The sequence below is a fragment of the Manis javanica genome, chromosome 11 (assembly GCF_040802235.1).
Source record: "Manis javanica isolate MJ-LG chromosome 11, MJ_LKY, whole genome shotgun sequence".
NCBI lineage: Eukaryota > Metazoa > Chordata > Mammalia > Pholidota > Manidae > Manis > Manis javanica.
In genome coordinates this window covers 30,173,698-30,197,151 of record NC_133166.1, presented here as the reverse complement: position 1 = coordinate 30,197,151, position 23,454 = coordinate 30,173,698, and the positions used below count along the sequence as shown (strand labels likewise).

The 23,454-nt window shown below is 34.1% G+C and overlaps 1 protein-coding gene across 4 annotated transcripts; it reads left to right on the top strand.

Annotated features, from left to right (window-relative positions):
- Positions 1–1,421: 1,421 nt before the first annotated feature.
- TMEM41B (transmembrane protein 41B) lies at positions 1,422–21,714 on the top strand. Of its 4 annotated transcripts, XM_037026371.2 has the most exons (8): positions 1,434–1,585; positions 1,702–1,827; positions 7,783–7,900; positions 10,091–10,219; positions 16,556–16,649; positions 17,501–17,605; positions 18,312–18,450; positions 19,851–21,714. In XM_037026371.2, exons 2-8 carry the CDS (start codon positions 1,707–1,709, stop codon positions 20,018–20,020), a joined length of 876 nt encoding a protein of 291 aa, XP_036882266.2. In that variant the 5' UTR covers positions 1,434–1,585; positions 1,702–1,706; the 3' UTR covers positions 20,021–21,714. The 4 variants fall into 4 exon arrangements, 3 of the variants coding, with proteins under 3 accessions (XP_036882266.2, XP_036882265.2, XP_073072267.1); XM_037026370.2 differs by having other exon boundaries at positions 1,463–1,827; XM_073216166.1 differs by lacking the exon at positions 16,556–16,649 and having other exon boundaries at positions 1,463–1,827; positions 10,091–10,187.
- Positions 21,715–23,454: the final 1,740 nt, after the last annotated feature.

Here is a 23,454-nt window from a genome sequence, read left to right as displayed (position 1 = left end):
TCAGTCAGTGTTATCACACTGTATTGAGGTTGTTCATTTTCTTAATTTGTTGGCTATTTTTTTCTTCTGTAAATTGACTATTCATACCCTTTATCCACTTTTCTGTTGAGCTGTGCTTTTCTTACTGATTCATAGTAATTCTTATTTATGTGACAAATTTTTTCTCAGTCTATTCCTAGGTTTTAGAGTTTATTTTTGGTGTTCTTTTGTACTTTTTATTTTTTAATGTTAAAATATATTAACTATTTAAAAATACTTTTTGGTCTTGCTCAAGAAGACCTGTAACACTAAATTTACTTGCTTATATATTTTTTCTAGTATTTTTTTATGGTTATCTCTTGGAATTTGTTATTGAATAAGCATTGTGTACATTATTAGTCTCTTCATAAATATAATTTTCTAAGGTTTAAAGTTTTTTCAACAAGTTAATGAATGCCCACTTAGGTGTTGACACTCCTTGTCAGCTGCTGGGGATAAAATGGTAGAGAGAAAGACAAGACCTCTACCTTAACAGAGCTTCACTCTGGAGGTGGAGGCAGATAATAAGTAAGTAAACGAATAACCCAATTATTTGTTGCTTTTTAAATCTAGAACTACCTTTTGGAGTGGTAACTGGAGTGGTCATAAGTAGGCAGAGGTTGTGTACATAGAACTGTTTCATTGAACAGATCTCCCATAATTTACCTAACCATTCTTTAGTGTTGGGTTGTTAGATGGCTTCTACATTTACCATTAGACTAATGATAATGCTGTTGGGAATAACTCCCTGTGTGTTTATTTTCATGAAATTGTTTCCTAGAATGTAATTACTGGATAAGAACAACCACTATTTTTGTACACACCGGCAAGTTGCTTTCAAGGGGGAATTCCAATATATTTACCAGAGAGTAAAGTGAATACTGCTCCGAGAGGTAGGACGGGAAAAGTAACTGTCAAAAAAGGTACGTTTGGGTTCAGCAAACGCAAACGCTAAATGAGCTGACGGTGTGTTTATTAATCGGGAGAGGAAGGGTAACGACCAGGAAAGCATTTGCTTGGGAACAAGGATCCTAAACTCGTTTCTGCCACCCTGTAAACTCATAGGTTATAGATCCTCTGAAAGTTAGTTATCTGAAACTCGGTAGTCTCGGCCCAGATTTGTTTTGCAACCTCTTCATACTAGGCATTGCCTAGCCCCTCCAGACTCCAGACAGCAGGTCGTGGGACTGGCGAACAGAGAGGACTGAAACTGGGGACTGAGCAAAATGCCAACTAATCACTCGCCGCACTTCCGGCGGCATGGACAAAGGGTTTGAAGTCTCTGCGACCGCACTTCCGGAAAATTAAAGCTGCTGCGTATCAGCTGGAGGACTACGTCGACCGGCCGCACCGGGTGCCTCTGCGCCGCATCTGCGCATGCTCTCCCTTGTCGCGAGGCTGGGCGGGGCAGTGAATGGGGCGGCCCCAGACCCTGACTTGTCTCGTGGTCACTGGCCAAGTGCGAGCGCGCGAGGCTCGGGGGCGATCTAGGGCGGAGCCTAGGCGGAGCGGGAGCTGTAGTTCTCCGCTGAGCGTCGCTTTGCCTTCGGGGCTGAGGTCGGCTCGGGTGAGGCCGTCGTCCCGGAAGTGGCTGTGGTTGTGGGCTCCGGGTGTATTTGGGATCCTGCGGCGGAGTTGTTAAGGCGGTCCGGTATCATTCTGCCCCCTCCACCTTCCCTGCAGCAGACATGGCGAAAGGCAGAGTCGCCGGACGATCGCAGATGGGCGCCCTGCATTCGGCTGCTGTGGGGGACAGGGCAGCGGGGACACGGGGTCCCACGGCGCCGGGCAGCGGAGACCACCTGAAGGGTGAGTAGACCCGGGAACCAGAGCTGGGGCTGGCCCAGAGGCGGGAGCGTGCCGGAAGGGGCTGCGGAGGGAAAGGACGCCCGCCGGTCCCGGGGATTCGCAGGGGGAAGGGGGCCTGTGGGCACCCAGGGGCAGGAGCAGAGGCAGTGGGAACCTGGGCTTACGCCGCAGCCCACTGCAAGGCCCGACACCTGGTACGTGCGTCCTTAATACTTTTTTAGTTGAATTCAGTTACAAGAAAGAATGACGTTGGCTTGTTAATGCCTAGGGTGACTGTAAGGATGATAATACTGAAGCGAGGCAAAGCTGGAAGGAACTCTGGCATTTGTTGCTTTATTTTTTGAGGAAACGGAGGCCTAGAGTGGATATAACTTGCACAAAGACACAAAACTAGATTAGTTAGTAAAGTAGTAAAGAACAAGCATTAACTACGTCCAGGTGTCACTTCGAAGTGGCAGGAACACTTAAGGTTGAGTCCCTGTTGTACCACTTGTGACTTTGGACTTGATATCTTGCAGAAGCTTAGTGTCTGATCTATAAAGTCTAAGTTGGTGCGTCGATTAAATAAAATAATTCATGTGAAGGATTTAGTGTAATGTTTGGTTTATATGAAGTGAGGGCTAAGTAAGTGTTGGGGATTACTGTTATAACTAAGACCTCTGATTCTCAAGCTTTTTTCCCACTACACCATCCTGGCAGTTCTCAGGGCTTTAAATGTTACTTTAAGAAAAAAAATTGTACCTAGAAACTAAATATCTTGATTCCATGTTGACTTAGAGTTTCTCATTTCTTTTCAACAGTTGAAATGATTAAGCTCTTTAAATGCTTTTAAGGCCCATATCTTAAAGAGATCCTAACAAATGTCCCTTAAATTGTTGCAGTTTACTCACATTGTTGTGTTCCACCACCAGTGATGGGTAAGGAGAGGGTCTTTTGAGTATCTAGTAACATTGTAACTATAGTCAACTATAAAGTAATACACAGTTATAAAATATGTTTAGACGTAGCTGAAATATTTTTTAATCAAATTTAAAATTACTAAAATTTTTAGAAGTGTCTAGCAGAAAGTAGTATTTTAATTTTAAATAATTTAAAATGTCTCCAGTCTAATTTGGCTCTTTAAGCTTTGTATCTTTGGGTAATTTTTCACCTTATAGGCAGTAGAGCCAAGTAACTTCAAAACCCCAGAAATGAATTGTTCTCAGTATAAATCCACTTTAAATTCAAAGGACATTGTTTTGAAGATGCTGCTATTGAAGATGTTTGAAGGGATTACACTGACAGTAATCCAAGCACTTCCTGGAAAAGTGTTTTCCAGATAAGACATCCCTAAAAATAGTCAGTTTGGTTTACAATACCTGTCAGTTGTTTTATACCCCCCTTTTTTTTCTAACATGAAGCTGTTCAGAAAATAAAACCTTGAAACCTCTAAAATGCTTTTATAATTGTTTATTTTATCATTAGAACAACCCTTTCAACACAATTTTTTCTATAATGCTGTCACACGATTTCTGTGGGCTACAAAGCTATGGAAAGACAGATGGCAGAGATTTGAGGGCATGCCTTCGGGGCAAAACAGGGTTTGGATTAGTAGAGAGAAGGGAAAAGGATTCTGGGAGGGGAAATACTAAGTTTGAAGGTGAGTGTAAACCTTTCGTGTGTGTTAATGAGATGAGCTTGTCTGGATTGGAAGGTTTCTGTTGGGTGGTAGTAGAAGTAAGGCTTTAGTGAAAACTGTAGGCTTCAAGTGCTGCACGAAGGAGGTTTTTAGATCCATCCTGTTTATGAATGATGCCAAGTTTTTTCTTTTTCACCTCCTTTGCCTCTGTTTCTCTCTGTCTCTAATCAGTGTCAGGAATTCTCTGGGAAAAGATTTTTGTGGCCTCCTTACGTAGAGTTTGGCTACTTGCTAGTGGTAATCACTTGGTGCTGTGGTGTAATTAATAGTCACTTAGCAACTGATTTTCCAGGTTATGAAAAACAATTTTTGTTTATTACAGGTGGTAACTTGACATTTAAAAAAAGGAAAGGTTTTAGAGAAGAGATAAACATATTAGTAACTCTTGTTTGAAAAATACATAGTAATAGAACATTCCTATAAATTCCATGACACTTTAAATAAATTTGTATTTTTATTAACTGACACATCTGCATAAGTTTGACAAATAATTGTCATTGTGTGTGTTTGAAATATTTTACATGCTACATGCAGTGTTTGGTACATTAGTGGGTTCCTTGCTGTGGCTGTGGTCTCTAGTCTAACATTCGAATCTTGCAGACTGAGGACCACTGTGAAGACTTGAGCAAGGCAATAACACTGAGAGTCTAATTCTTGCATGATGAGGAAGAGTGGAGACAAGAGGTGGAACTACTTAGGAGGCTTTTGACCTAATTGTGTACAAGGTTGCCTGGACCAGGATATTTTGTTTTCTTTTATGTCGTTTGCCCTAGCTCATCTGTTTACTAGCAAGTTATAGAAGTTCCCCATTTGGATATAAGAGAACCCCTAGGATCTTGTTTTTCAATACATAGGTCATTACACTTGTGAGCAGTGTGAAATCAATTTGACTGGTAATGATTTTTTTTAATGAAAGAGGAAGTAGGGCTCTGCATTTAGTAGGGGGTATTGTTCTTTGAATTTTATTTTTCAGTTGTATAGATTTTGTGTGTACCAGATCATGAGATAAAATACGTTGCTTATTGTGAAATGCAGCAAAAAATGTTGGCATAACGCTGTCTCAAAGTTGGTCTTTTAGAAGACAGTATTGTTTGAACTTGGATAATAAATCCCCCTCAGCTGTCTTTTATAGATTCTGCCTTGCTAATTTGGTTCAACAGATAGATTACCTGAGCATATACTCTGAGCAAGGTACTGGCTTTCAGGAAGGAAGTTCTGATTGCTGGTAAGTGGGAACTAAGACTAAAATTGGCAAGTGGACATAGCCAAGGTTTTAGTATGATTTATTGATGCCAGCCTCAACCCAAATAATATGTATCAGAATTCTCTTGCTTATACATCTGTGGAAAACAATTGAAACTTGCTGAGAGTAAGTTTATTGGTTCATGTAACTAAAAAGTTGAGAGATTAAGTGGGATTCACTGGCTTCAGTCTGGAACCAGTAACTCGATACCAGGATCAGATTTCTTTCATATCTTTGTTTGCTTATTTGATGTCAGCTTTACCTTAAGGTTGATTACTCTTTAAGGTCCAGGTAAGCTAAATGCTCCTTGAAAAATCTGAGGATTTTTTTCCTAGCATTACCAATAAAAGTCTAGTCACTCTGATTGCCTCAGATCAAATGCTTATCCCTGAATCAATCACTGTTATCAAAGGTTGAGAATAAGCTGATTGGCTCAGCCTGGTCCAGGTTTGACACCTAAAAAAGGGAGTAAGAATGAGGCTTAAGTCAGTTTACCTGAAGACATGAATATCTCTGATGGGTTGTGATTTCTTATTGTGCTCAATCATCTTGGTGTTGGAATGAAGAAAGTGAACTTGCAGCACTAATTTTGGGTTAGAGTAGATCTAAGGAAAGGATAAGAATTACAGTCAAAGGTGGTGCTTCAGGTGGTAAACCGTGGAGTCCAGGCTGAGCATGGAGAAGAGATGTAAGTAGCTCGACAAAAGGAAGAAAATGGAGGGAATAAGCCCAGGAAAGAATAAAGATGATTAAGGAATGACATAGTGGAATTTTAAATGTCTAAGGCAGAGCAATTTTAGGTGATGGTTGTGAACTTAGTATAGCCCTGGAATTGAGTGGCTGAAGTTGAATAGGAATGAAAGCCTTACCAGTTTTGAGGCTGAGTGATCATCTAAATGGATCATAAATCTTAGGATTATGAAGTTTACTGTAAACTTGGTCTCAGTCTTCAGTGAATGGGAGGAAGCATCTAAAACTAGTTAGATGACAGTGAGTGAGGGTGTGTGGGTTAGACTGTAGCAGAGTTGCCGGACATAAACCTTAGGGAATGAACTTTTATATAAAATTGGCAGTGCTATTTCTTCTACCCACAAACATGCTGTGTTTTTTTAAATGGTTAGTTCTTTGTATTTTATAGTAACAAGCTATTTAAATTTACGCTTGATGACATTACTATTTTTATAACTAATAATTTAAAAAGTGTTAAGGCCCTTGAAATAAAATTTATTTCCAACAGTATTACAGTAGCTTTTTGTGACTTTAAAAAAACTGTAAACTTACATGCTCAAGAGAGATGGGTCTTTTGCTTCTTCTGTGGTGGTATCAGGTAACTGTAGAACACACTGAATGCTGAGAAGTAGTGCACTAGGTGACCAGTAAAAGTCATTCCTAAGATTTTATAGATTTAGGAATATTTTGCTTTTCAGAAGGTTTTGAAAAATAGGGAGCCTTTTTGAAGTAGGGAGCTACTATAAGAGCATTAAAGCGCTATGATTTTTCAGGATGGATATATATGTATTAGAAGTTAGAAAAAGTGCTTGTAAGAAGGAAGAATAGAAGAAAATTGAGTGAAGGAGAAGAGTTAATTCTCAGAGCAAGATCTTGGCATTTGATGGAAAGATACGGGGCAGGGGAAGATAATTTCATCAACAGATCCAGAGGTACTGGTTGGGGGGCTCACTCAAGTATGGAGGCAGTGTCATTGGTTATGAATAGAGGAAGGTAGATTAAAACAAAGATTTGAAAACACTTGAAATAGTCCTTTGGAGAGTGCTGTAAAAGGATTTTTATTTACCAGTGATGACTGTAATTGAAGATAGAAAAGCGTATGAACTTGTAGGCCAAGGAAGCATGGTGATCAGACTTTCTTTAACAGTACCTTTGGCCTGGGAGGAAGTTGGAAAGTAGATAATGGGATAGTTCACATTGGGAATTAGTATGGAGGATTTGGAGACTAATGGATGTATAAAGTACTCTAAGTGTTACATGACACCTATCTAATGGAACCAGAAGTAGGCACATTATAAATATGCATGTTACACATTTAAATATGGAATTATTAAAACAAGATTTTTACCTTTTATCTCTGTTTAGAACTCTAAATGAACTACTTGCTAGTCTGTGGATTTATTAGAATTACATTCAAGAAGAACTGTTGAATCATAATAGCCAACACTCCCAATTTTACCAGTTTGTGTGAAAGAAAGAGTTTGCAGCAATACTTAGGGGAGTGGCATAGAGGTAGATCCATTCTCAGAGAACTAAAAATAATAAACCCTACATATTTTTCTTAATCCCTGAGTATTATCAGTATATACATGGAATAGTGATAGATGTAGGCAGTAAAAATTGCCTTGTGAACACTGTTAAGGTGTCTTGACCTCCCAACCATTTACTGCTTCCTGGGAAAAACAGCCCTGCTCATTCTTCTGTTTGCTGTTTCTTGAATCTTGTTCCATACTTTTATCTTGCATACAATTTTTTAGGTAACACTATGATTACCTTTTGAAGGAATGCAGACAAATTCTACAATTCTTAAGAGTCACAGGCAGCCTCCCAAAACACTTGAAGTTCAACTATATTCTGAAGCCCTTGATGTAAAGAGAAAGTATAACATTCACCAGTGCATTAGTGAATATCTAGGTTCATATGACCATTGAAGTAGTGGCTACATTACCTCATTTTTCCTAAGAGGTCATTCTGTCTGTGCTGTCACCTCCCAATATAGGTGTATAAAATTGAAAGTCAGTAACAGTATTTTAGAGTAATGCCCTTTCTTCCCCTTCAACTTACCAACAAATGAGTGCTACAAATTCTGATGTTCTAATACATCTAAAACAGATATAGCCCCCAAAATAATATGCCCAGTTAATAAATATCAAATACAGTAGCACTTAAATTTTTATGTTACAGTGTTTTAGGCAAAAGTGAACAGTTTTTGGGATGAGAACCTTTAAGGAAATTTGGTGGCTTGAAATACTATCTTCCTTTATATTTATCTTAATTATAGCTCTTTTTTTTTTTTTCCTTTCAGAAAAAGCCTGTGCAGAAGCTGGGTCAGCAAGAATGTCACTTCTTATATTAGTGTCCATTTTCTTATCTGCAGCTTTTGTCATGTTTTTGGTATATAAAAATTTTCCTCAGCTTAGTGAGTAAGTATACTGAAAGAAACTGAAAATGTCTTGACATTTACAGAGTGAAAGTGGATTGAAATTTAAGCTGGTTTTAAGCAACAGAACTGTTATGGTGATTGTATATCAGCTGCATCAATGCTGTTAGTTAAATACCTCTAAATACCTCTTTCCAAATATGCCTCTTAGTTTTCCTTTTTTTTGCTTCTTGATTTTCAGTGTAAGATTTTTCTAGTACTGCTCCTCTAATTAAGGCCTAGTTTTTCTAATGGTTTTCTGAATTTAAAAAATATATAGAACATGAACAAATACATTTTTATATCATGATCCTGCACACATTTGCCCCCCTCACTTGCATTTATATAAACATATAAAACTAACTTTAAGTTTCATGCATAGGTGTGGTCTTTTTAATTTTCCATACCATTCTATGTATTTCATTTTATTTTTTAATGCTAGCAGTCACTAAATAAATTTATTTTACAGTCCGTAATAGATGACTTGCAGTTTGAAAAATACTCATGCTCTTCCCTGCCTTCTCCCTTTTTCAACCCTAATTTCTCCCTTCCTATTTTTCCTTGTGATCAATTTTTGTCTGCTGTTCATCCATTTCCTTCCCCATCACATCTGTTTCCTGGTTCTTTTTCTCTTCCCTGGTCAATGGAAATGATATGGTCTGAACAGGTATTTTTCACAGTGAAATGGACCTTATGAAAGACTTGTATATCTAGTACATATCCAAACTTCCTTAGCCAAAACCTTGGGGGTGAAATATATTTCAGAATTTAGAATTTTTCCATTTAGGAAAGATAACACAAAATAAATACTATATGTTATGTAGTACCTCCAGCAGGGTCTGGGTTAGCATGCCATAATCAAATACATTAATATTTTTGCAGAGAAACCCATATCACAAAAGACTATAAATAACTATGTATGAGTCAGGTTTTGCTGACAATTGAAAGAGGGGAAAATATCCCAGGGCTATTTAACCACAAAAATACCACCCTTGTATGATATTACATAGATTACATAAGAGACTACTAAAATGTAGTTAGCCTTTCAACCAGGGCCAGTCTGGTATGGTAATGGGTAACTGTGAAATGTGATTTCAGGGTATCAGGATGTTCCTGTTTTCTAATGAAATGTTTCTGTTTTCATTTACTAATATTAGTAATTCCTTATGCTTGAAATTTTATAGTTAAACTTATTTTTATTTTAATACTTTGATTTCTTATCATCAGTGTAAATGCCTTTGGGAGGATAGCATGTTATATTGTTACATTAATGCTAGTATGATTGAATTTTAAACCTTTTCTGGTTTTGGTGAAAGAGAAGGAAGTAAACAGCTGACTGAAATAGGTAACAAAAAAGAGAGTGTTGATGAAGGTCATCTTTGCTCCCAATCTGCTCTTAAGAATGATATCATCATTTGTATATAATAATGTGCTATTACAAACCTTTTATATTCTACTTCTTTCTGAGTGTGTATATGCATGCATGCATGTACAACCCTCTAAAGAGTTTTTGTTTTTAAATTTTTAAATGAGAAAGCCCATTTTAATTTACTAGCTATTTTGATGGAATTTGGGCAGCATTCTGTCATTCTATATGTTCAGTTAAATTTTATCTTGTAAACAAATGGGCACAATATATATTAAACACAGGGGTGATTATTTGAGGCTTTTATAAGCAAAAAAAATATTCACTTCCATACAAGGCACCAAATAAAAAATAAAGTTAATAGAAAGGGAAAACTAAGTTTTTATCTGAACTTTGAACTGGGGTATTCCATAAAAGATGTGAACTGTAAATTCATTAAAATTTTTACTTAATTTCAGTTGTAGTTGTTTATTGACTTTATCATGAGGATTATCCAAAATGATGTTAAATTATGTTTTAAATATGTTAACATCAGTGGTTCATTTTTTAATTTAAAATTTACACTGGTGTTAGAGCAAATGCTTTTACCTTTACTTTGGTTCATCCTCACTTGAATATATAGGATTACATGTCTCATGAATTTATATTAAAGCATTAAAAAGCAAATAACTATAGACTTTTGAACTTAAAAATTGAGAATTTATGCCTAACGTATTTCAGATCAAGGCATCAGATCATTTTGAATAGAACGTCATGTTTTGAACTTTGATATTAATTATTTGGTAAATTTCTGTTTTAAGATTTTTCACTTTAATTTTATTTCTTTAGAGAAGAAAGAGTGAATATGAAGGTTCCCAGAGATATGGATGATGCCAAGGCTCTAGGAAAAGTTTTATCCAAATATAAGGACACCTTTTATGTACAAGTACTTGTAGCTTATTTTGCTACATATATTTTGTATCCTTTTAACTGAAAAATGTTTAGTTTTGTTTAAGAAAAAGGGCTTGAAAAGTCTGCTGTTCAGTTGTGCATAATTTTTTCATATAAAAAATGTTAATGTAGTTTTACAATATTATATGCTGAAATATTAAAATGAAAAGTTCTTCAATCCTCTCTTCAACTCAAGTAGTTATGAATATTTATTATCATTTATATATTCTACTTATTTTACTTACCTTAAATGTTTTCCTTTCCCCTGTATGAAGATAATTATTTTGTTTACTTAATTTTTGATAATTTTGCTAGTTATTTTAGTTTAATTTAAAGAATTATTTTGAATTAAAGTCACCATACCATAATTTTAAAAAAATTCCCTTAGATTTGAAGATATAATTTGTATTTTATTTTTTGCTTTTCTAGATGCTGTGTAATGAGTCTTTTTCTTCATGATTTTTTTCTTAACATTTAATGCTTTTAAGAGGATAATTAGTCATTCAAAGGATAGGAAATTTTAAAATAATTCTTAGTATGTATTTCTTTGTTTTATAGAATAATTATATATTTTAACTAGTCAGGAAAATAGCTTTATTCTTTCTCCATATTTTCAAACTGCTTATGCTGCTGATGATTAATCTTTCAATTTGGTGGACTTTGATTTCTGATTTTTTTATCTTTTGTTGTAATCCAATTTTCCAAATCTCAGTTAATGAGAGACATCATTTCTTGATGCTGTGAAGGTAATCATTACCTCTTTTAAGTCAGCTTTTATTTTTAAAAGGCAAATTAGTTACTTTGTTAATTCTCTCAAACTGTTTCTATTTTTGCTTCCTCTTTTATTTCCTGAATTTCTTTTGGTTTGTTGAACTTTTCAACTAAAATTTTTCTTGTAATATTAACTCCTTATACAAATGTTTTGAGTATATACTTAATTAAACATGTTGGGCCAGTTACCTTAGCATAAGCAACATAGTGACAAATACATTTACAAAAGCTTTTACTGCTAATACAAAAATTACTCATTCACCCACCTGGTGAGGATATATTTTTATTTAGGTAATAAGCTTTATGTAGGTACTTTGTCATTATCTTCCCTATTTATTATTAGAAAAAATCAAATTTGGAGAAAATTTGGAGCATAATTATTATGCACCTATCTTTTGATAGGTTATTTGGGGCAGATATCTATAAAGTAACTTAATTGTATGTAAACTGTTTTAAGAAAACCATAACTGCTGCCTTTTCCTACTAATTCTATTTTGTCACCTGTCTGTGAAAAACACGTTTTTGGTTTATAGGTTATTCTGTCTTTATAAACTTTAACCATAAATTAAAATATTTGCCTCAAATCAGAAACAAACTTGGTTCATCCCTTTCATTTGGCTTTTCTAAGGTTTTTGTGAACAAGGCAGATAGTTTCTGTTTACTTTGGAAAGTCATCTTCTTGCCCCATTTTGCCTCCCCAGTTTGGGGAGGGATACAGGCTGGAGGATAAGGGGGATGCCCACCATAGGTCTTCCATCTAGTTAGCATAAATGAATCTTAACCATCTGTGGGGTATACATATAGCCTAGTTGTCTTAATATCCATATGAAATTAATAGAAAAGAACAAAGTGCCCTGTAGAAAGTGAATTTGAAAATACAGGAATGGTTCATTATGAAGTATATATTGTTCTAAATTTTAAGTAAATTGGGTAATATTAATTCAGGCTTTATTGCGTATTGTTACTGTTTGTTTATAATTAATTGTAATGATTGCACATAATCTTAGATTTTTTATAATTTGTTAAATCCATATTTTTAATTTTCTGTTTACATTTTTTAATCTTAAGCTCTGAGTATTAAAAAGGTACTTTTTAAACTCAGTGAATAGAAGAGAAAGACTTTATCTTAGGGCATATAACCAGTACAATGCTGATTAACTTTAGCTGGTATGTCAAAAATATTATCATATGTAATCACTTCAACATATGTAATCAACATAATTATTAATGAGATATTCTACATTTTGTTTTCATACTCTTTGAAATGTGTATATTTTGCAGTCATAGCACCTCTCAGTTTGAACCAGGTATATTTCAGTATCTCCATAACCATATAATGGTCACAGTACTCAACAGTGTGTAGTACTAGCACCTTCACTGGTAATACCTAACTTCAAACTCCTGATCTAAAGTAGTTCTTAAATTGTAATTTATTTTAACCCAAGCATTCATTCATTTAACCAGTTTTTTGAAAGTACAGTTATATATGCTAAGTATAGATCTAGTGCTTTGACCATTCAAAAGCAGAACTATTTCTCTGTGGAATAATGGGAGAAATATGAGTAGAGATATGACACAGTCATTCTAGACAGCAAGTCTAGAGGAGAGCATACGAGCACAGGGCATGGTTAAGTAATCAGTAGTCCAGTTTAGTTGGAGTATAGGATGTGGGAAGGGGAGGATCAAGAAATAAGTGTAGGAAGATAGGCTGGACACTGCCCTTAGGTTGTAGAGGACTTACTGAGTATCAGGTAGGGAATTGAGAATATTCATTTGGTATTGAGTAGTCATTGAGGACTTTTTGAGCTGTGGATGACATTGAAAATGCCACCATCATGTTTCTTGTTAGTTTCCCTAAGGCTTAAAATCTTATAATAACTTAAAATTTTATTTTATTATGGCAAACTTAAAACATATAATAGTAGAGAAAATTATATGATGAACTTCTGTGTACCTGTCACCCAGCTTCAACAATTAATCAGTATTATGTTGGTCTTATTCTTGGAAGTTATCTTTGACTTTGTATTTTTGTGTATGGGCCTTTAAGAGAAAAAGAGAATGGGTAGAAGACCATGTTTGGGGTTGGGAAGGGAGGGTAACATCTATTTTGAAATAGGACATGCCAAGTTTTAAATGTTCAAGTAGAAGTATCCATACCTAAATGTCAATCAGTAGGGGACTGGTTGATAAACCACTGTGTAGCTTATTAAAAGAAGGAGAAGTGTCTCTCTGTGTTGTTAAAGCTTTACGTCCAGGTTATATTATTAAGTGAAAAGACACTTAAGTAGGTGCAGAATAATAAGTATGCTGTTTTATCTCAGAAGGGAAGGATACGAGTACACGTATATAAACATAGATTTTTTTGTTGTTGTATTTTTTAAAAAGGATATCTTAAAAAAAATACAAATGTTAAACTATGTAGAGAGATGACAGGGAAGGAAGTGAAACTTCTTTAAATGTACTTTATTGTGTAGATTTTAAATGAAGTATTTAACATAATTGTAAAACCAATTAATCAGAATGAAAAAAGAAACAAATTAAAAAATCTAAAGCAACCTTATGCCCATTAGAGAGGCTACTATAAAAAAAAAATAGAAAATAACAAGTGTTTGTGAGGTGGTAGAGAAATTGAAACTGTTAATTGGAATGTAAAATTGAAATTGCACTGTTGATTGGAGTGTAATATGGTACAGCTGCTGTGGAAAACTGTATGGTTTTCTTCAAAAAGTTGAAAATAGAACTACTGTATGATTCAGCAATCCCATTTCAGGGTTTATACCCAAAAGAATTGAAAGAGGAGTCACAGAGATTTTTGCACACCCATGTTCATAGGAGCATTGTTCACAGCAAAGGTGGAAGCAACCTAAATGTCCTTTAATGGATGAATAGATAAACAAAATGTTGTATACACACATATAGTGGAATATTATTTATCCTTAAAAAGGGTTGCAATTCTAACAAATGCTACAACATGGATGGACCTTGACACTATGCTAAATGAAATAAGCCAATCAGAAGAAGACATGCTGAGTGATTCCACTTACATGAAGTGCCTGGAATAGTCCAATTCATGGAGAATGTAAATAGAAAGATGGTCATTGTCAGGGCCTGAGGGAAAGAGGGAGTGGAGAATGTTGTTTAATGGGTATAGTTTCAGTTTTGCAAGGTGAAGAGTTCTGAAGATAGGTTACACAATAGTGTGAAAGTACCTTACTTTACTGGAAAAAGATTAAAAATGGTTAAGATAGTAAATTTTATGTGTATTTCACTAAAATTAAAAAAAATGTAAAGCAAAGAAGCAGGTGGTTTGGCAATTATTTCACATTGTTTCCTTGAAAACAATAATTTGGCATCCCTTCTGGGATAAATCTGAAGGACAAAAAAGATTTGAAAGAAATCTTAAAACCGTTTTTAATTATTACATTGTTAGTAATATTTTGAAATTTAAAAAATACGTAAAACTTTCAGAATAATACTAATGTACATTTAATATGTATTTAATAGTATGTAAAGCAAGTAGGTAATTATGTTTATGATATTAAGAACCAAGATTTTTCAGCAAAAGAGAAAAATACAAATCTAAACAGAGCTAGAAAGTTAAGCCCAAATTATATTCCCATGCAGAAAGAAAAATGGCATTGTTAGCACTTAACTGCAAGATAAAGTACAAAGGAATATATTAAAGCATTCTAAAGGATACAACGGGTAAAATGCAGAAAGTGTTAAATCTTATATATGACCCTGTTTCTTCAACAAATTGCAAGAAAAAAAAAGAAACATACCCTATAAGTATGGTCTTTTTTCAAACTTCATTTGAAAAAAAGCCAGCTTTTTCAACTTTTTGTCAAAGAAAAATATTGTGAGTCCTTTGGGAAATCTGAATAAAAACGTTATTTGTGATAGTAAGGAAATTAGAATTAAATTCTTGAAATCTGACAGTGGTATTATAGTTATGTTCAAAAGGAATCCTTATCTTTTATAGGTATTAAAGTAGTTGCAGATGAAATATATGTCTTGAGATTTGCTTGGAATAATCCAGTATGAGGGATATAGACCAAACAAGATTGGTTATATTTAATTGTTGAAGTTGTGTATGGGCATATAGGGCATTATTATACTAGTTTTTCTACCTTCATATGTGCTTGAAACTTTTCATGATAAGGGTCTAAAGAGCCCTGAAATAAATAAAATTTATTTTAAATTAATTTTCTAACTGGAGGCATCCAGTAACAGATGGAAAATTTGAGACTGGTATTTAATTGGACAAGCTGAATCACAATTCAGAGCTATAGTATATATGGCCATATACTTGAAGCCATGTATACTTTCATGTTCATGGAAATTGCTTAATTTTTCAAAGGAAAGGAAGAGGAGAGTATGGCTAATAGAATGTTAGAGAAATCCCAGATTGGAGGATGCAGAGAAGAAAAAAATTGGAGAAGGAATGGTTTGTAATATAGAAGAAAAAAAGGACAGTTCACTGGAGCTGAGTTTCACCCAAGAGGATATCTGATCCTATGTAGGAATCATTAAAAAATGACTGAGAAATACTCATTACTTTTGGCCAGGAGGAATTTCAGTATTTCAGTAGAGTGGTGGATGAGTAAGTTGGGCGGCAAGCGGACAAGGATCTCCTGTGAGGAATTGGCAATGAGAGGCAGTAGGTGGGTTGGGTGGGATACCATGGTCAAGGAAAGCCTAGGTTTTCTTCAGTTCATAGGGATCTTGAGTGGTTTTATAAGGAGGGATCCTGGGAAAGAGCAGAGAGAAGTTGAAGATGAAAGAGCCCAGGGGAAGAAGGAGGAAATTGAAGTGAAAACATGAATAAAGTAGGACCTAGTGAAAAAGAGGGAGAATAGGTGAAGATAGAAAAATTTTACATTTGGGAGGAGAGATGTGGAAATTCACTTAGTCTGACTGACTTGTAAGTAAATCATCCAAAACATGGATGGAAAAGGGGACCAGGCCAAAACTGAGACCTAGAGGGAGGTAAAAAAAGCATAATTTAGTTTTACAGAGAGAATGGTGAGTTTTTTCCTACATTTTGTAACCCCTATCCTTTTTAATGAGTGGTGAATTGAGATAAATGTTCGTGCTAAATTAGAAATAAATAAACATTATACACTATTTACATCTAGATTTCCATAAAAGTCATGTTTTATGAAACCATTTGAAAGTAAATCCAGTGCATTACAGATGCATATGTAAGGGATTACTGAAGATCTTCTCTTTTTTCTTTCCTTTTTTTGTTTTTTTTTTGTTGTTGTTTTACTGCCAAAGTGCCCAGTTCCTCCCTGTTTGGTACATGTTGGATATTTGTCTTGTTGTTTTTTTTTTTAAGTACACACTCCTATTAGCATTGTATTTGTTAATAATGTTAGTAAAGGGTAATCTTAGAGTTAAAGGCATGAGAACTGAGGAGTTGTATATTTTAAACTTTTAGATATTATTTTACTCTTAAAATACTGAAATATGGATGTAATCTTATTAACATGATAACCTCTGGATTGATAATTTTTTTCTGAAATGTTGGATTTGTCTTTTAAAAATTCCAATTAATTATGTTTTAATCCTTAACTTAGAAGTTAACAGCTTGCAAACATTTGCTATTCCTGGCTCTATATTTCTCAGTATACTCTCAGGGTTTCTTTATCCCTTTCCATTAGCCTTATTTCTTGTTTGTTTGGTAAGTATATAAAATGAAATTGGGGGACTAGAAGAAAAAGCTTTATTTATTCATATATTTCAATTGAAATAATTGTTGATAAATTGATTTCAGTTATACATTGTAGTGATTTGACATTATACAGATTATTAAATGTTCACCATGATGAGTGTAGTTGCTGTCTGTCAACATGCAGAGATATTTCAGTATTACTGGCTTTATATTTCCTGTTGTACTTTCATCCCTGTGATTAATTTTAGAAAATAGCTTTAAATAGAATGATAATGATGGCATCCTAGTTCCACTAGTTTATTTAAGCTTAAACACATTAGTTTTAAGAAGTGCTTGATGTTAAAGTAATATCTGTTAAATTCCTCTTTGAGGAGGTAGTGTAGTTAGTTTTTTTTCTAGAACAGGGGTATTCATAGACTTAATTGCATTTGTAGGCTCTGTTTTAACCTTTCCTTCCTATTGTGTTTTGTAATTCACATATTATAAATTCAAATGTCCAAAATTGATGGGTATAGTGAATTAAGTCCCAGGATTGGGGTTAGTGTTTTCAAGCATAGCAACTTAAAAAAAGAAATGGCTATTGAAGTTTTGTTCTTAGGCTAAAGGTTAACGTTAACTGTTGGATATAGTCACTAAGTTTAATCACAATTGTCAGTTTATTTTAGCTGGTCTCAGTTATAATTTGCTTTGAGAAAGGACTAGATCAATGGGTTTTTGTTCTCTGTTTAAGAGATGTCATACAGAATATCCTCCCCACACCCCAAAAGAAGTAGACTAGTTGAGCTTTTCCTTAAGTAAATATATCCATGTGAATAAGATGGAAGAGTACAAAATGCTTTTGGCTTCTTGTTATTTTCTAGTGTTCTGGACTTGGTGCCTCATTCTGCTATATGCTCTCCTATTTAGTTGGGAGGCCAGTTGTGTACAAATACCTAACAGAGAAAGCAGTAAAATGGTCACAGCAGGTAAATGTGTACTTTTAAATTATTTAATGTAATTATTTGGCTAACTGGGGAGTCAGTGTATAGCCCCTACATAAATTAACTCAAACCATTCATAAAAATGATCTTTTGACTAAAATCAAGTGGTAGGCAATTAATGAATGTTAATAATTTCAGATATGAAGTTGGTAGACCTGTAACAGTAATTCTAATTCTTCATTCCTAGTAAGTTCAGTCAGCAGAGAAGTTAAAGTGTTGATGTGAAAGCATTACTCATGTAATGTATATTATGAAATGAAGATTATCTGAATTTCTTAAAATTGGAGGCTAGGTTTATTGATGTGACTGCTATACTAGCCCTTAACATTATAGGCAGTTAAAGGCATTAAAAAGGTTGGTCTATTGATGTGTATCTTACATCTAGTTGTAAGTTTAATTTTGCCATTTTAGGTTTAAAATATCATTGTTGAGCCATATTATCTAGGCTGATATAGAACCACCTGCAGTAGTGTAACATTAAGCTGTGAAGCACAGTTAAAACCCTCATATCATTTAGCTCTCACAGCATTTGATCAGTAGCTGATGGTCATTTTCAAGCTCCTTTTTTGATCATTTATGTTGTATAAACTACTATCAGGGATAGGAATTTGAAATGAGGTATTTTATATTAAACAGCTTATTTTCAAGAGTAGCCTTATCTTGATCCCAATTTATTTCTCTCTTTTCACAGGTTGAACGACACAGAGAACATCTTATTAACTACATTATATTTTTGAGAATAACGCCATTTCTGCCTAATTGGTTTATTAATATTACATCCCCTGTGATAAATGTGCCATTGAAAGTCTTTTTTATTGGCACTTTTCTAGGTAAGGCCTTTGGTTAATGCTGTATTAGAACTCATGTACATACCAGATAGTGCCCAGCTAGGCTAGATTATATGTTCTTTGCAGACATGCCAGCACCATATATAATTGTTGGGCACAGAACATGGCCTATATAAATAGATGCTCAGAAATGTTTATCGGACTGTGTCAAGTATTTTTGTGTTACTTCTCTTAAATGAGAGCATTTTCTAATGGATATTTTATTAAAGCAGGACTTTTAAACTCTATGCTGTCTCATAGTGGAAAGAAAAAAATCAAGGTGTCTTTGTTGAATAATTTTCTGCTTTGTTTTCTAATCACGTACTGAAATATTTAACTTTGGTTTTTAGTAGAGAATTGACCCAATTTTTATTTATATTGATATCAATATTTATGGGCATTACCAGAAGTATGGGGGGGAAGCAAGGATCCACAAAAAGTTTTTGCTTTCAAGGAGCTGACACTTAATTTTGAAATTAATCAAAATTAAATGGACATAAAGATTCATTTATATATTTTATGAATTCTGATAGTTCTTTAGTTAAGAGTATTATGGGTTTTTTTCTTTTCAAATTTAAGCTGAATTGTTTAGATAACAGCAGGATGAGCAGATTCTTCATGTACTGTCTGTTAAAGCTTAAGTTAATACTTAAGAGAGTAGATAATTTTGAAAAAGAATAATCAATCAGTTTTTATGGCTACTTTAAAAAATGCATTGACAAACTTAAAAATCTGAGTGAGGTAATTTTGGATTTTGTAAAATAATGTTATATTCATGGAATCAGAAGAGAGAATTTTGGTCCCTATCTCCTTATTTTATAAGGAAATTAACTGGAGATTCCATTAACTTTCAGCTTTAGCTACAGTAATTTTTCCAATCTGTTCTGGTTTTAATGAAAGTGATTGTTTCACCTATGCTCTTGCATAAACTGCTTTTTGTACTAATATTTTGAGTATCTTTCATTTCTGAGTATCTCCTTCATTTTCAAGTATATTCTGTAAAGAGTGAATGACAATGTACTCAGTCTTGTTGTTAAACATTTAGATTGTTTTCAGATTTTTGTTAATGATGCTTCAGTGAACATCATTGAGATTAGATCTTTGCTTATATACATTAGTATTTCCTAAATTTTAAATTGCTGGATCAGGGCACATTCTTTTTTTTAAGGTTGTTAGGAAATGTAAAATTATTTTCTGGGAACTTGTGTTATTAAGTTCATTATACTTACTAGATGATTATGAAAGATTGAATTATTTCTGTGGAAACAAACTTAAGGAGTTTTAAAATTAAATTAAAGATTTCCAAAATAGAAATTACTATATTCTTACAAGAAATTGTATACACATGATTATTTTTAAAAGCAGTTGATTGTTTTTACTCTTGTGTTTTTTTTTCATTTTAGGTGTCGCACCTCCATCTTTTGTAGCAATTAAGGCAGGAACAACTCTGTACCAGCTTACAACAGCAGGAGAAGCTGTTTCTTGGAACTCAGTATTTGTTCTAATGATTTTGGCTCTTCTTTCTATTCTACCAGCCATTTTCCAAAAAAAACTAAAGCAGAAATTTGAGTGAAAAATAAGTTGGGTTTTAGTTTTACTATCCTTATCATCTCAGGATTGGCAGGTTTATGTGTTAAAATGACGTCTTCAGTAATTGAAACAAAGAATTTGTAAAATAAAATTTCCTATGAGACAGTCAAAATAAGGCACTTAAGTGGCAAGGGAGAGAAGAAAGTAAAAGTGGAAATTGATAAACAGTGAAAAGTGCTGTCAGTTGTTACGATAGACATCTAAATTACTATTCTAAGAGTATCAATAGGTAACTAGTAGCAGCATAGTAGGAAATTCTTGAACCAGTTGATTCTCTCAATTTAATCTATTTCATAAACTGGCTATATACATACTTACCCTTGACTTGATAATTGAATATTTTTCTCTCTTTTCCTTTACTAATAACTAAAATAGAAAAAGCAAATTTAAAATACAAAAGCAAAGATTCTAAGTTTTTAAAAATAGTATTGCAGTTCTGGCTAATGTTAGCCTTCTTTCAGAGCATAAACTTGAAAACTAACGCCCAAAAGAGATTTACATTTTCTTCCTCTTTATCTTTGAGGTAGTGGGATTTATTTAAAAGTTGCATCTTATTGGACTCCTAAACTTAGAAGGGATATCAAGTTACATCTGCTTTGTGAATTTTATGTTTTTTTCTCTTCTAGAATATCATGGATTATTCTGAAATGTGAAATTCTGACCAATTTATTTTCATCTTTTTAGCTAGCTTTCCCAATATTTCCACTGTGCATATACAAAATGGCAATTACATGATAATTATATCATATTAGTGTTGATAATTTTTTTTCAGTTAATATTTTGTTACACAGTTTCTCTTTACTAGCAAATCTCAAAAGGGGGTCAAAACAAACATTCAAAATATTCATTTTTTAGATGTTAGATTAATTATATTTATATTTTGAAACAGAAGCAGTAGTAGCTCAACACATTTAAGTGGTTAAATATAGTTTATTTGTTCCAATGACTGTAAAATTTACCTCATTTATTTATTAGTCTGGTCATTAAAGTATATATTATAATCGTTTTTATGCATGATACACTTAAAAGAATACTTTGTTCATTTCTTTTGATGGCTTTTTTGGGACTGCTTTTGATTAATGCAGTTTTCAATTTAGTGTTTTTACTTTTTATAAAACCTACAAATAAAATGAACTTCTCACATGGTAACTACTATATTTAAATAGTCCTGGAAAAATATTTGAACAGCTTTTTGCTGCTTACTTATTGTTAATATCCTTGATTCCAGGACATAGTTGATCTAAAGTAAAGTACTCTTGCCTGTTTTACCTTCACCCAAGACTGTCATGTTGAAAAGTACTTTTAGCTATGGGAGAAGTCTGTATGTTTTTGGTGTGAGAGGCATGGTCATCCTCAAAGCCTGTTTCTACTACATAATGTGGACTGATTATTTTTTCTATCACAGTATTAACAAATGAATTTATTGTAAATACAAAGAAAATATATAATTAATATACTATTCTTATGTCACTTGGCCTTTTGTGTGAAATTATTTGTTGTCATTTTTAGCAAGGTTTTCTTCCTTCTTGACCAGGGACTGAGTAATAAAGCTTTTGTTATTTTTATAAATGAACTTAAAACATAGCCTTTTTGGACAAAATTCACTAAATATTACTGTATAAAATGTAGTTGAGTAAATTTTTATCAGACTTTTAAAAATAAAAGTATCAACTTGGACTCAGGAGAAGCCTCACTATTTACTCCATTGTGTATATATTTATGTATTGTACTTAGTCTATTCTCAGAATATTTTGTCTATCCTTATCATTGATCCTTTCCCTTTGCTGATTATTTTTTCTGTTAGTAAATTGTAGCTGCCACTTAAGGTAGGTTTATTTTCTTCTCTCAAGAGAACAGCCAGACTTTCCAGATGCATCATCATTGACTATCAAGAAAGAACCCTTCAGCAGGTTGTACCCTGAATGCAGTTAGTGGCCTGTATTCATGGATTCAGACTTGGTCTGATACCAGATGTTTAGATTCAAGCTTCAGCCATGCCTTGTAGACAGTTGCATAGTAACAACTACAAGAGAGCAAGTACATGTATGGGGAGGAGAGCAGGCTAGCTAGGAAGTTTACACACTAACAGATTGTTCCCCTCTGAGTGGCCTCTCTGAGTGGCCTCTCTCTGAAGTTCTGTTACTTTGAGTGTAATATTTCTAAGACAACAAATGCAAACTAAAATGTAATAAATTGTACTGAGAAAATATAGTACTTGGAATTTATTTCATGGAAGCATTTGTACTAAATAACCTTTCATTGAATAAAAATACTCTCTTGAAATTCTGACATTTCACCTCTAAGAACAAAGATTTTGAAAACCTTTAATTTTTATAGTTGGCTTCTCTGATATAAGAAGTCATAAGAAATACTTTAACTTGACCAAATATATATTTTCAGGGTATATTTGGTCTTTACAGTTCCTGAAAACACTGCAGTCTTAAAGATAAAATGGGTGTTTTGTCATATTGAGAGACTTTTAGGCCCCACCCAAGGGTGGGGGCTAGAGGCTGAATCAGCCAATGGCCAATAATTCAGTCAATCACTACAATGCAATGAAGCCCTCACAAAATCCCTGAGAACTTACTGTTCTCTGTTGTCTTGGATCATGTTTGTCAGAGCTTCTGTGCTTGGGGAACCAGAACGCCTCCACGTGCCACTGAGCCAGGCCCCAAGCTCCACAAGGAAAGAAGCTCCTTTATTTGGGCTGTTGCCCTATGTCTCTCTTCATTTGGCTGTGAACTTGTATTCTTTACTGTATCCTTATTAAACCTGTAAAAGTGAGTGATTTCCTGAGTTCTGTGAGCTGCTCTAGCAGTTAATTGAACCTCAGAGGGAGGTGGTTGGAACCTCCAGTCTGTAGGTGGTAGGTTCGAAGTACAGGTTAACTGCTTGGAGCTCACGACCAGTGTCTAGAGTTGGGGGTGGAAGGCAGTTTTGTAGGATAGAACCCTTAGCCTGGGGAATCTAGTGCTATCTCCAGGCAAATAACATCAAAGTTGAGTTCAGTTTTCTGATGCCCTGCTGGTGTTTGAGAATTGCTTGGTGTTATGTGTGGGAAGACCCTCTCCCACATACTTAACACACATTGGAATGGGGTCCGGGGACCTGAATGAATTTATGCTACTACTACTGCTGTGTATAATACTGTTATAGTTACATCTATGAAAACACACCCTTGCAGCTTCTGAGAATCTTAAAGCAATTTTTCAAATTGTAGAGGTAAATAAATACAGGTAAATATCTAAATTTTTTGTATATATAATGATTTGTCTATGAAGGAATCTTTTTATTTAAAGTTCTAGGTTTTTTGAAAATGGGTAGAATAAATCAAAAGGGCTAAAGCTTTTCTGGTGTGTAAATGATCATTCATGGATTATTGTTTAGATGTTTAGAAGGTAGTCTTATTGCAGGTTG

Bases quoted from the DNA above. Each gene is read 5' to 3' on its own strand.
- TMEM41B (XM_037026371.2), top strand. From the start codon at position 1,707: ATGGCGAAAGGCAGAGTCGCCGGACGATCGCAGATGGGCGCCCTGCAT. The intron at 7,901-10,090 runs GTAAGTATACTG...TTATTTCTTTAG, and splicing joins AATTTTCCTCAGCTTAGTGA to AGAAGAAAGAGTGAATATGA. The intron at 18,451-19,850 runs GTAAGGCCTTTG...TTTTCATTTTAG, and splicing joins TTTTATTGGCACTTTTCTAG to GTGTCGCACCTCCATCTTTT.